The sequence below is a fragment of the Zingiber officinale genome, chromosome 6A (genome assembly GCF_018446385.1).
Source record: "Zingiber officinale cultivar Zhangliang chromosome 6A, Zo_v1.1, whole genome shotgun sequence".
In the NCBI taxonomy this organism is placed as follows: Eukaryota; Viridiplantae; Streptophyta; class Magnoliopsida; order Zingiberales; family Zingiberaceae; genus Zingiber; species Zingiber officinale.
In genome coordinates this window covers 59,730,664-59,743,728 of record NC_055997.1, presented here as the reverse complement: position 1 = coordinate 59,743,728, position 13,065 = coordinate 59,730,664, and the positions used below count along the sequence as shown (strand labels likewise).

The 13,065-nt window shown below is 39.1% G+C and overlaps 1 protein-coding gene across 1 annotated transcript; it reads left to right on the top strand.

Moving 5' to 3' along the window:
- Positions 1–3,551: 3,551 nt before the first annotated feature.
- Positions 3,552–10,246, top strand: LOC121996411 (protein Asterix-like). Its single transcript, XM_042550373.1, has 3 exons — positions 3,552–3,758; positions 9,675–9,775; positions 9,940–10,246. Exons 1-3 carry the CDS (start codon positions 3,609–3,611, stop codon positions 9,998–10,000), a joined length of 312 nt encoding a protein of 103 aa, XP_042406307.1. The 5' UTR covers positions 3,552–3,608; the 3' UTR covers positions 10,001–10,246.
- Positions 10,247–13,065: the final 2,819 nt, after the last annotated feature.

Sequence of the window (13,065 nt, the reverse complement as noted above, 5' to 3'; positions counted from 1 at the left end):
CTGTAGAAGCCCTTGAACTCCTTTTATAACCTGCACTCAACCTGCACTGCACCTGCGAAGAACAGAAGACAGAAGACTAGCCGTTGTGAGCCAACGGCTAGTTCTGGACCGATCAGGCTTCAGCCTGATCGGTCCAGGGAACCTCTGATCGGTCCTGGGGACCGATCAGGCCCCAGTCTGATCGGTCCCCGGACCGATCCCACCTCTCTGTAAGAGAGGTGGCTGCGTCTCTGATCGATCGTGGAGACCGATCAGACTCCCTGCTGATCGGTCTCCAGACCGATCAGATGACTTACAGAACCCTTCTGTTTGTTATCTGATCGGTCACCAGACCGATCAGATACTCAGGCGTATCGCTGGATCGGTCACCAGACCGATCCAGGTTTAGAGCTCCAGCCCTAAACCCTAAATGGTCCTGAGAACGAGCTACCGAGCCCTCTCTTGACCTAGTCCGGAGAACGAGCTACCGAGCCCTCTCCGACTTCGTCCGGTCCAGAGAACGAGCTACCGAGCCCTCTCCGACTTTCCGTGCCAAGTCTCCAACTTGGTCTTCTCCATGCCAAGTCTCCATACTTGGACTTTTCCCGTGCCAAGCTCCCTGCTTGGACTTTTCACCAGATGTCTGGTCAACCTTGACCCATCTGGATTTCCCTTACCTGGCTTCACTCACCAGGACTTCCAAACTACCTGGCTTCACTCACCAGGACTTTCCCTTGCATGGCTTCACTCACCAGGTCTTCCCAACTGCCTAGCTTCACTCACCAGGACTTTCTCCAACTACCTGGCTTCACTCACCAGGACTTTCACTTTCACCTAGCTTCACTCACTAGGATTTTCACCTGGCTTCACTCACCAGGATTTCCCGACTGCCTGGCTTCACTCACCAGGACTTTCCGAACTGCCTGGCTTCACTCACCAGGACTTCCAAACTACCTGGCTTCACTCACCAGGACTTTCCGAACTGCCTGGCTTCACTCACTAGGACTTTCCGAACTGCCTAACATCCCAATCAAGTATCCGGTCAACCTTGACCTACTTGACTCTTCTTCATCCAACCTGATCAGACCCTGATCAGTATCTCTCCGCATGGACAACTGCACCTGCATTGTCCATGTCTACATGTCTTTCTGTATTGTCAAACATCGAAACTATGACCAAGGTTTACGCTTGGTCAACTTGGTCAACCTTGACCTACTGGAAATTGCACCAACAGGCTCATCTCTCGATATTTAACGTCGGAGCTCGACGGTCTTCCGCTCGGAGGGTTTATAGACGCCGGCTCGTCTCTCGATTTTTAACGTCGGAGCTCGACGGCCTTTAAGGCTAATTTTAACACTGATGACATACGTCCTACAGAGCGGCGAGGGGTCTTCGTCTTAGATGACTTGGCTCGGATAATTTTTACACCCGGCCGAACGGCTCGGGTTCTTCGCCATCAAGCTTTTGACTCGTGTAACTATACGCCGGTCGATCGGCACTGGGTCTTCGCCATTGAGCCGGTGGCTCGGATCTCATACATCATGGAGATAGGCCGCTCGGCCGATAATGCCAATTGCGTTTTTAACATTTTGCTTCCTGCATTTCAAATATACAGCCAAACGGAAAATATATAGCACAAATTATATTGGCGCACCTTTCACCCTGCCCCGGAAAGGCTGGAGATAATTTGCGCTTCATGGTTGATCCAAGTCCCAATCCATCTTCATCTGCTCGGCGGTGCTCCCCCTTGAATGCCGGTTGGATCATTGTCTCGGGGGAGGCGTACGCTCGGGGAGCCTTGCCTGTTGCGACTTCAGGAGACGCTCGGAATAGGGCCCGACGAACTGCAACCGTGGCAGGCGGTGCCTCCGCTCGGCCACCTGATGCTGACGTGGTTTGTTGCTTCAGCCGCTTGGCTTGCGCATTCTTTCTCTGTCGCTCCACGAGCTTAGCCGCTCTTGCCTTGATTAGAGCGTCGAGCTCCTTCGTGGAGAGCATCACCATGTGCAGTCGTCCAACCTCGTCCATTGCTTCCGATCGGATGCAGGAGCGTTCCCACAGACGGCGCCAAATTGATCCTGTCCGAAAGCTGAATCAACGGACGCTGGGCACGTGGCGCTCTCCAAGCGGCTGACGTAGATCTGCTGACTATCCGCCCGGACCTCCGGTGAACCTGCACAGAAGTCGGGCCGGGAAGGGGTTCCCGGCGACGACCCTCCGACGCTCAAGTCAGGCAAAGCTCAACAAGAAAGTGGCTCCCAGAATCGTAGAATGCGTACCTCCGGCGAAGGGTGAGGACCCTTTATATAGAGCTGTGAAGAGGCTCGGGCACACATACCGAGGTGCATACGTGTCCTCTGTCCATACCTCTGTATGGGCTTGTCAGAAGAGCTTACCTGACACCATACTGCTATAGTCCGAGCACATCTATGATGGGACAGCGGGATCCTCTGTTGTAAGATCTTGCGTATGGCCTGGTCGTTGAACATACCCGCTGTTAGGAGATTTTCCCCCGATGTTTCCTTTGTCCTTTTGTCTCTTCTGTTCCCGCGCCGAGCGGCCAGCCGCTCGGCAGGCATAGGTCCGACCGGGCGTAGGTATCGGTCCGACCGGGTGCTCGGCTGAGAGTGTTCCACAACAACGATGCTTTATGCTTCGGTCGAGCGGGCTATCCGCTCGGCCAGGTGACCCTTTTCACTATGAGCATCGGAAACCCGCCCATGGTCGGGTTGTCTTCTGTCCGGCCCGGGAAGCTCCTGGCCTAATGTCAGGTCGGCTCGGCATCCTTCTGTTCGGCCCGGCATCCTTCCGTTCGGCCCGGCATCCTCCGTTCGGCAGGGCATCCTTCCGTTCGGCCCGGCATCCTCCGCTCGGCAGGGCATCCTTCCGTTCGGCCCGGCATCCTCCGTTCGGCAAGGCATCATTCCGTTCGGCCCGGCATGCTTCCGTTCAACCCGGCATCCTTCGTTCGGCAAGACATCCTTCCGTTCGGCCCGGCATCCTTCGTTCAGCGTGAACTTGGGGTTGACCTCCACGTGTCTTTGACCCTCCGCCCATGAGGGTTCCCCGTTCTTACCACCGGATCACCTTTTATAATTAATTTACTTGTATATTATCATGAAATCGTTGCATGAGATCTTGGGATCGAAACTCGACATGTCCAAATATGTCCATCCTTATATTTTAATCATGATTTATCTCTTCTATATTAATTTAAGGATGAATTGACGAAAATATTAAGTATGAATTGGTAAGAAAATTAGAAGCGAATGAACTATCTTTTGTCACGAAACCGATAATATTAAATCACCCGAGATAAAGATATCATAAGGAGAATTATACGAGGACTCTTATTTTCAATGTGGTCAATGAATTTTTGGATGTTAGTAAAACCATTCATCCACCCTTTCAATTTTTTTAGTCGCTTTAATAAATATTAATTTAAAATGTGGAAAAGTAATTCGAACCGGCGTGGATCTTGCAATCGACCCAGATGAATCTCTGCATCGGCCCATATTTTGGGTTCCCGGTCCACCGGTCCATTGAAATTGGTCGTGTAGAAAAACCGTTCCATAAAAAATAGATCTCACAGTGAAGGGCAGGCCTGAAGGGGGGAACGAAGTTGCGTGATGAAGGAGACTAGTTCTTCCGCGACCGATCCGAGGCAGCCGTCCGCGGCGAAGCCCTACGTCCCTCCGACCTTGTCGCCTCAGGATCTCCCCATCGACTATGCTGGATTTCTCGCCGTTATCTTCGGCGTTCTCGGCGTTACCTTGCGGGTACTTCCTCCTCAACCTACTTCTTTCTGTTTCTCTTTCTCTTTCTTGAAAGATAGGGTTGTAGATCTATAATTTTCCTTCTTGTTTTTCATGGGAATTTCTTAGATCTGCTGGAAGTTGTCGAGTTTGTTCCTGGTAATGTGAAGATCGTTGGGCTATACATGTTTGATCGTGGCTACTTCTTTATCTCTTTGATTTTGATTAAAATAGGTTCTCGGTTTGTCTAATAGGGGTTCTTAATGCAATTTTAATTATTTCTAATATTGGATAAAAACCATTTATTTGGGATTTGAGTTTTTCTCCTGTAACCTCATCAATGAATCAGATAAGAAATGTTTTGAGTGAAAACCTAATTTTGTTTGAGTCCCTACTAATGGAAGTTCTCAGACCAGGACTCCCTATTTGAAATGTCTAAATCAGATCCCTCCTGGTAGATTGGACCAGAATGCTATCCACGATTGTTATCATGCTAACAACACTGTGATGGACTGAAATTATCAAAATTAATGGTCATTTATCTTTAGTATGTCTGTGTGCTTTTAAAAAACTTATAATGGTTTCAGTTCAACCTGCTTGGTGTCACCAAACAACTTGATGTGCTGAAATTGGTAATATGAACTAATATATATTTTTCTTTTAAAAAAGAGCAAATGGCCATTTGATCAAATGATTATTTCTCATTTTTTTTGTTAGAAAACTTTTAATGGTTTCACTTTCAAGCTGTTTCATAAATGAACTTGATGGACTGAAATGGCCAAAAGTAGATTATTCTGTTTCTTGAAAAGATGAATAACCATTTAACTAAATATATTTGTCTTTTCTCTTAAAGAAAATTGAATGGCTTCAGTTATTGTTTGACCGAACTGTACGATGGATCAAATATACAAAATTAAATTAATTTTGCTTACATTTTATAAGTAAAAACCAATATCTGTTAAAGGGATATTTGATCCGGCCACTATTGACTAATCTGGGAATTTTCCATTAGCAAGAGCTGCATTTGGAAATTTGTGTGGGTTGTTCTATAATCTTATGTGTTTTTCTGAGCAGGAAATTGATATGATAAAGTTTTGTGAGCTGGAAATTGATATACAAAGTTGTGTCATTCTTGGTGATAAATTAATATAGTATTTTATATTCATTTATGTATATTTTGGATTTCCATGTTGATATCCATTAGCTATACTTTGCTTACTCTAAATTTTACTAATGCCTAGATTTATAAGTGTAACTAATTTGAGATGAGAATTTTATTATGTCAGATTAATAGTTATTCAATTTTAAAATATTTGAATAATGTTTGCGCTAGAAGATATTTATTTGATATTTTTGTTAAAATTAGATATTCTTCTTGTTTTGTAATTTTTATGAACAGGAAAATATTTTCTATGTTAATTCCGACAATGTCATAAGATCTGAATATTTAGTGAATTTATTTATTGTGAATCATTTTATCTTTTTTGATACTATAATTTTTTAATGATACATAGGTAGACAAATGGCATCAAAATAACACACTTATGATTCAACTTGGAGATACACATGTTGACTAGAGAATCGATCATTGGTAGTGTGTACATTGTGATGTAGTTGGATGTGATGATGAGGTTACACACCTTAAGCAACATTTTGCGGGTGTATACTCATGTTTTTAAGTGTCTAAAAGTACTCACAAAATTCACCGTGCAATGGAGGGACTTATGCTAAAAAATCTTTAACTCCAAACAAAAATAACATGAACATGAAGATTTTGATTGATGAGTCTTTGGAGAAGCCCATCTACAATGAACTTGAAGGTCTTGGTGATAACGCTCTTTATGCCTCTCGAACTGAATATGGATATGAGCAACATATGCGATATAGCGATGATACAACTCATGCAGGTGCTAGTTGAAGTGCCAATTGATGTTAATGGAAGTGTCTTAATCGTTGCACCAACATTGGAGAGGAGTGCAAGAGCTCGTGTTACCTCATCACAAGGTGGTATTAGTCGATTTTTCCTTCTATGGGACGAAGATGTGTAGTTAATTTTTCCCATATTAATTTAATGACATTTTCAAACCAAGCTAGCAAACAAACTAGAATTCGCGCGCGCGCGCGCGCACACACACACAATGTTGCAGAAAGCGCGCCTAGGCGGCGCTCTTGTTCTTTTAAATAGAAATATCAAAATGAACATCAAATTGACACAATGACAAGTAGTAGAAAATAGTAAATGCCAAAATGAATATAAAAAAATAACCTGGACGGAATAGATCAGTCACCTAGGCCGAATAGGCCACTTATTCGGTGCGCGCGCACACACACACACGATAAATAATGATGTCTACTTTAAGAGGGTTGGAGAGCTATTGATGCAAAATTCAACATTGTCTTGGACATTATGGGCAACACATTGAGTTGATTTGATGATGATAGATATCGGTAAACTCAATATAATAGAGAAGATAATGAAAAGGGGGTACTCGTTAATAAAATTCCTTTATAATCATTATTCGATTCATGGATTAATGAGGAAATTTGTGGACGGGGAGATATTACGACCATGAATAACTAGATTGGTGACTCATTTCCTCTTGGTAAAGTCGTCTTAGAAAAAGGTCATGCCCACTTTTGAGGATTTGGAAGTCTCTCGGCACTCTAGCACCACCAAAGGTAGAGGCATATAAAAGTGTTATAGTCTTCATAAAATAAAAAAAAAAAATTGTTATAGTTGCTTGATTTTGAGACTATATTAGGGATATTCTTATGACATTAGAACCTTTGTAAACCTTATTTTTGCAAAGTTAATATGTATAAGAAGTTGCAAATGGGTAATGTCTACTATTTAATTCATGAAGTAAAAGAGGAAATCATGAGTCTCCTACTGCCACCTACTAAGTATCAACATTATGCTTATATAATTACTACGAGATGGAACAATCAAATGGGAAAAATGTTAAGTTGGTAGTATGTGATATTTTTAAACAATAAGAAAATTTTAATATTGATTATTGATGATTATATATGTTTAATAGTTTTAAATTATTATGTTAATGAATTCCTATATAATATAACCACAAATGATAATTTCTTAATGACCCTCAGAAGTGGAATATTAAGGCTACATCTAAATACATAATTAGTTGATGAGGCTATTAACAAAAGTCAATTATTTTAAGGGACATGACTCTTTATGGAATTTTTTTTGTGGTGTCAAACACATAAAATGGATTCTTGGAAATATAAAATAATTTATTATAGTTATTACCAACACATATAGAGACTATTATTCATTGTCAACATCCTAAAATAATTTAGATGCTTTCTCAAAATTTAAAATTACTTTTAAGTTTAATCAATCATAGTTCACATCGACTTGAATTAAATGAGAATCATCCTAAATAGGTTGCACATAATTGATTCTAACTCAAATTACACTTAATCTTTCACATTAATGATCCAAGTTTCATGCAATAAAAAAATTAATAAAAAGAAAATTTAGTATATTAATTAATTATTTCAGTTTAATTAATTAACTATATATATAATAGCAAATATAAATTAGGCATAAATTGATATAATAATTATAACATTATTATTATATATTAACACTTATAGATAATATATATAACAATGTTATAAAAAAAGGAAAGCTTGATGCACGAAACTTCTGCCAATGCAGGGTTCTAGAAAGGATCTATTTTACGCAATCTTACCTTTCTTTGCAAGGTAATTTTCGAGATTCAAAGCCGTGACCTCCTGGTCACACACTCACATGATAACAACTTTACTCTTAAGGTTCCCCTTCTATATATAACAATGTTATGACAGTTAATAATTGTTATATAACACTGTTATAATTAGATGTTCACCTCTAACCATAGTTGTGACAGTCTCTTTTTGCCTGACACTCCAACCATAGATGCTACCTCGCAAAAGATGCATTACCTTTCTCCATGCTGCTGCGCGCTCTGAAGCTGAAGAGTTCATCATTTCTACTATCGCCTCTTGTGATGTTGTTGGTAGTCTCTTGTCGCTTCTTGCCATTGTTTAGTAAGATTCCAAGCTTTTATATCCTCTTGACCCCCTCCCATGTGATTTACAAAAGGATCGAGTGCCAGAGCAGTCCTCCCAGGTTCGACGTTACCTGACCTGGTTAATTTTTTTTTTTTTTTACAAAAGGATCGAGTGATTCCTTTTGTCACGTTTCTTGCTAGCTGCAAATGCATGAGAAAATTTGTGGCTTACCATGGGAATCCCATATGACACAGGCGTGCTGGTAGGTTCTCAATGTGTTGGTCCTATGCCAGAAACTCTGATTGTGGTATGATCACCTTAATTGTTGGAATAGTATGACACCTGCCCTTAGAGAAGAGGCAATGATTTGTGGCTGATGTAAAAAGACAAAAAAATCTTTTGTATCATTCTGAGACGGTCTTTTTTTATATAAATCAAACCAACTTTCATTTTCTTATCATTAAAATTCTAAAGGGTAATTTACTGTATCACACACTCAACTTTAAAAATACTTAAATCACACAACTAACTTTGATATTTACCAAAAGAACACGCTTGCTTCCCAAAATATACTTTCACTTATTGCATCATTTTTTTTTTTCTTTTCTCCTCTTCTCTCCTCTCCATAGCAAAATAAAAAAAGGCAAAAAAAGGAAAACTCTGGAGAGTTCATTGTTGCTGATTTTGTAGGCAGATTGCAAGCATTCGTGACTGAGCTCGTGGATAGCTGGCTGCGATATCACAGCTGCTTGGTCATGATCTCGCTATTGGCCGGTTTTGAAGAACTTCTAGTGGTTGTGATTTCCATTCAAGGCTGCGAGCTCGTGGCTGTGCTGACTGAAATTTCACGGCGCTTGGCTGAGAGTTCGCGGCCACTTAGTCGTGATTTCATGGCCACCTGGCCGTGATTTTACAACTGCCTGGCTGCGTGTTTGCTCATGGTTTGGATGGTGCGAGAGTTTTTTTTTTCCTGCAATTGCACATGCGCACAGTCTAAACAACAGAGAGCTTCCCGCAGTTTCATTTTTCCTTGGAGAGGAGAGGGGAGGAGAGAAGATTTGATTTGTTTTTTTTTTTAAAAGATTGGTGAATTAGACGGAGTGCGCTCTTTGGTAATTATCAAATAAGGTGCACGTTTTGAGTATTTTTTTAAAGTTGAGAGAATGATATGGTAAATTACTCAATTCTAAATAAAGTTCCTTGAAGCTAGGGATAAGCAAAATATCGGTTAAATCGAAATAGCTGACCAAACCGAATGAATTCACAAGCTCAGTTCGGTTAATTTGAATTTTTTTTTTTTTTTTTTAAAAATCTCGGTTGTTTCGCTTTATTCAGTTTGGTATCAATTTTAAAATTCAAAATTTGATTACACCGATTAAACTAAATCCATATTCAATCAACTGCTATGTTGTGTGCCTGAATTGGTGTTTGAAAGAAAAATCTCTAAATCCTGACTTGATGTATCAATCAATTGATAGATTTGACTGCTCAATAGTTAGTCGATTGATGTGCAACATTAGTGGACTACTAAGAAAAGTTCAGTTAATTCGGTAATAGATCAAATTGGTTTGATTTGTTCGATTTTAGTGATAAAATTCGGTTGGTTCTATTTGTCTAAAAAAAGTTCGGTTTCAGTTTGTTTGGTTTGATCAGTTTGTTTTTTAACCAAATGCTCAGTCCTACTTGAAGCTGATCATTAGCATTTTTATCTTTTTCTTTTTTGGTGTTTATACAATATATATATAGGAAGGAGCTTATGGTTGATTGCTTGCTCTCCATTTTCCCACCATTACTTTGCAAAAATAATTATTTGATTTAAAATAACAACTACTGTTTTTCAATCAAAACTCCATGGTTTATTGGTTTCCTTTGCGCTTTGATTGTAATGCTGCACATTAATGAATTTTTTTCCTGCAGTACAAGCTTTGCTCATGGCTGGCAATTATCTTTTGTGCTCAGTCTTTTGCAAACATGAAGAGTTTTGAGAATGATTCTAAACAGTTGTCTATGGCTTTCATGTAAGTAAATGATTCAGATCCATAGCTCCATCCATGATTTCTTCTTTACCGGTTTCACATGAAAATTACATGCTAATTTGCTGTTGAGTTTGTATGGCATATAATCAATTGACTTGTGAAAGCTTTCATTTCTTATTCTTACAAAATTTTTGAACTTTTGTTAGGTTTGGTGTTATGGGGTTGGTTACAAACTATTTGGGACCTCGTCCTGTGAAGAAATCTTAGCAGCAAGATGGTCTTTGAATCATTACCCCTCTGATTTATGGAAACTTTTTTTTTAATTGGTTAGTATCAAGAGAGGTTTTCAGGTTTAGATACTATAACAACAAGACTGGACTATTCTTATGCAGCTCATGCATTCAAACCATATTTCTTCTCGTATTCAATGTCTACGTATATCATGGCAATTCATTTTGGAATTGCATTGTTATGGTGAAAATGTTAGTAGCATCTCAAATTTTCTTTTCTCAATCTGGCTGCTGCCGTGACATTCATAGTCCCTGAGGGAAGTGTCTTAAATAAATCAATTACCTACAATTTAATTTGTGCCAAACATGAATGAATGAATTAATGTGACGGAATGTAGTCCATGCTCTCATGTTTGAAATAAATCTTAGAAATAGGAGTCAGTCTTTTAAGGCTGTTCTTTGTATTTATGATTCAATAGTCACGTTTTGCTGATAAGAAAATATTCCATTAGCTGGCCTGTGTGTTCTTTGTCATTTCCAATGATACCTGGCCTACTATTTTTTTTGGCACTCTCTAGATCAGCACTAAACAAGGATAGAGTACCTAAAATACTATCACCAAACTTTCTCAGGAGCTACCTTGACCTATGGATCAACTTTGGGACAGAGAAATCTGAGTTTCTGAACAGCCGTAGCAGAGACAATAAAATTTGATTAAGCAGTGAACTAACAGCAGCTGACTTGTTAATGTCTATATGATTAAGCAGTGAACTTTCCTTGCAATGGGTGGCTGTTTCGCAGCACTCCGAATCAGTGTCTTATCGTATTGATTTGTTATGGATACACAATTTATCAGTTGCTTGCATAGGTCTACTATATATCTGCCTTTCCCATCTACTAGCTTGATTTTTCCACTTTTTCCCTTTGTCTGACCCATTCCTCGAGCAAAATTTTTAAATCTTGGCTTGTAGCATTCTTGAGGTTCACAACATGTGTGTTCAAGGCACTCAACTGGTGTAGGATCATCCTCAACACATTATCTTTAACATATAGACTATCAATGGGCTCGCTTGCTGCCCTGTTGCTTGGATTAAGAGTGTGGCATACGACTTCTGGTAACAGTTGTAGTGGTGGTTTTTCTTTTGGAAGAAATGAAGAAAACATTATTATCAAGGCTTTTAGCATTGAAACGGAAGTGGCGACGACGTGTCAGGTGATATTGATGATGTGGGTGCATGATAACAAAGTTCAGCAATGAAATTTCAAAAAATTGATTTGTTGAAGTTTGAAATTCTGTGAAGGACAATGTTGCAAGACATTCAAATTATTCCCATCAATGAAAGTCACTAGGGATTAAGTTATAAATTTATTTTTATTTCAGTATACATAAATATTTTGTAAATATTTGATATAAATTTAATTTAAAATGTGAATCTAAAAATATGACTAGCATATAAGATATCATTTTTAATAAAATATTTGATGTAAAAAATTATAAATTAAATATAAAAAATAGATTATGCAATTTAAACAGTATGATCATAGGACATGTATATGTAAAAATAAAATTATAAAAATTAAATATAAAATATATTCAATGAGAGAACCCGAACTCCATTGGCAACCAGAGTGAAGGTGCTTCATTAAAAATGTAGGCAATATCAAGAATTTAACAACCTCAAGTGTGAATTACAAGTTACTATTCTATTTCTTCTCCAACTTTAACTTTGTAAAATTGAATAGATAATATTGATGATGTAGCTAACCAGAACTGACCAATGAGATTTTTCAAAAATTTTTTGAGGCGATGAAGTTTGAAAATTCATAAAGAAAGGAAAACCCCTAGGACTCTCAAATACAGATCAAAGAAAGGACTCTCTCAAATACAAATCAAAGAAAGGCGTCCATAAATATCACCAAATTTGCAACACATGCATCAACTAAAATATTACTCAAAGCTATGGAAAGTGTACCGATATATTTTTATTTACTTTGAAATTTTTATAATAATAATGATTTTGATGAGGAAATGAAGAACAATTGATGGCTGGAATTGGTAGGAGTAAATGGAAACAAGGTGATGACTATTATTGAGAAGGAGAACCGAATGTAAATGCTATATCGTGTTGATTGGAAAGATTGTCACCCCAGACATTCGTTGTGATAGGGTGCGGGCGTGGGTTGACGAATATGACATTGTCAGACAAGTTCCTCAAATCGGCTAGATGGATGTTATATTTATATAAATGGTAGCAACTCTGTCCCACTGTTATATTTATATAAAAAAAGTTCATAAACTGGCCGATATAGTTTGTCACAATATAAATAAAACTATGGATTGATCAATTGATGTATCATTTATATCAATTAATTATATGGCATAATTTATGAATTGTTATGTTGATATGTTTAGTACATGACTCATTTTCCTTCTTTAAGATTGTTGACGAATGAGCCATCGATGCGTTGCCGTCAAGCTTGACTTTGACGTCATTCACCTTGGTGTAGCAAGAACTAGTAGGATGATCGACGTAGCCTAGGGAGAGAGCAATAGAAAGAGATGATTAGAATGATGGACAAGGATTCCCTAACACAACCACTCTGATGTTCAAGTAAGTCTCCGATAGAGGATGAAGGGGAAGATGAACAAAAGTCTAGGGTTTTTTGGATGCGTATGTGCACATACCTACACTCGTAGGAGTGACCTACCTTTTATAGGGTTGCGATTGTGCTCCTAGTGTCCTGAGATCCATGCTAGCATTACCCATGTTCTCTGAAATAAATAACCACGTTACCCACCTTTCTCAAATTAAACGGTTGGTGTTTTTCACGTTCTTTGGGGAATAGCGACTATGTTGTCCATATCTTCAATAAGCAACAACTTATCATCTTAATTGTTTGCAGTCAGGTTTACTGCTCCTGTTAGTCAGGGTGATTCAGAATCGAGATTGATGTAGAGCCGATGTTGCTTGGAGTTGGGGCTGTATGGAATCGGGGTTTCTTGGAGTTAGGGATGCTTGGAGTTGGGGATGATCCTAATCCGGGAGCGATGCAAAGTCAGGGCGATATGAAGTAACCATAGTATGCAAAATTAAGGAGCGA

Coding starts and splice junctions, on each gene's coding strand:
- LOC121996411 (XM_042550373.1), top strand. CDS start 3,609: ATGAAGGAGACTAGTTCTTCCGCGACCGATCCGAGGCAGCCGTCCGCG. Junction 3,759..9,674: donor TTCTCGGCGTTACCTTGCGG/GTACTTCCTCCT, acceptor TTTTTCCTGCAG/TACAAGCTTTGCTCATGGCT. Junction 9,776..9,939: donor CAGTTGTCTATGGCTTTCAT/GTAAGTAAATGA, acceptor AACTTTTGTTAG/GTTTGGTGTTATGGGGTTGG.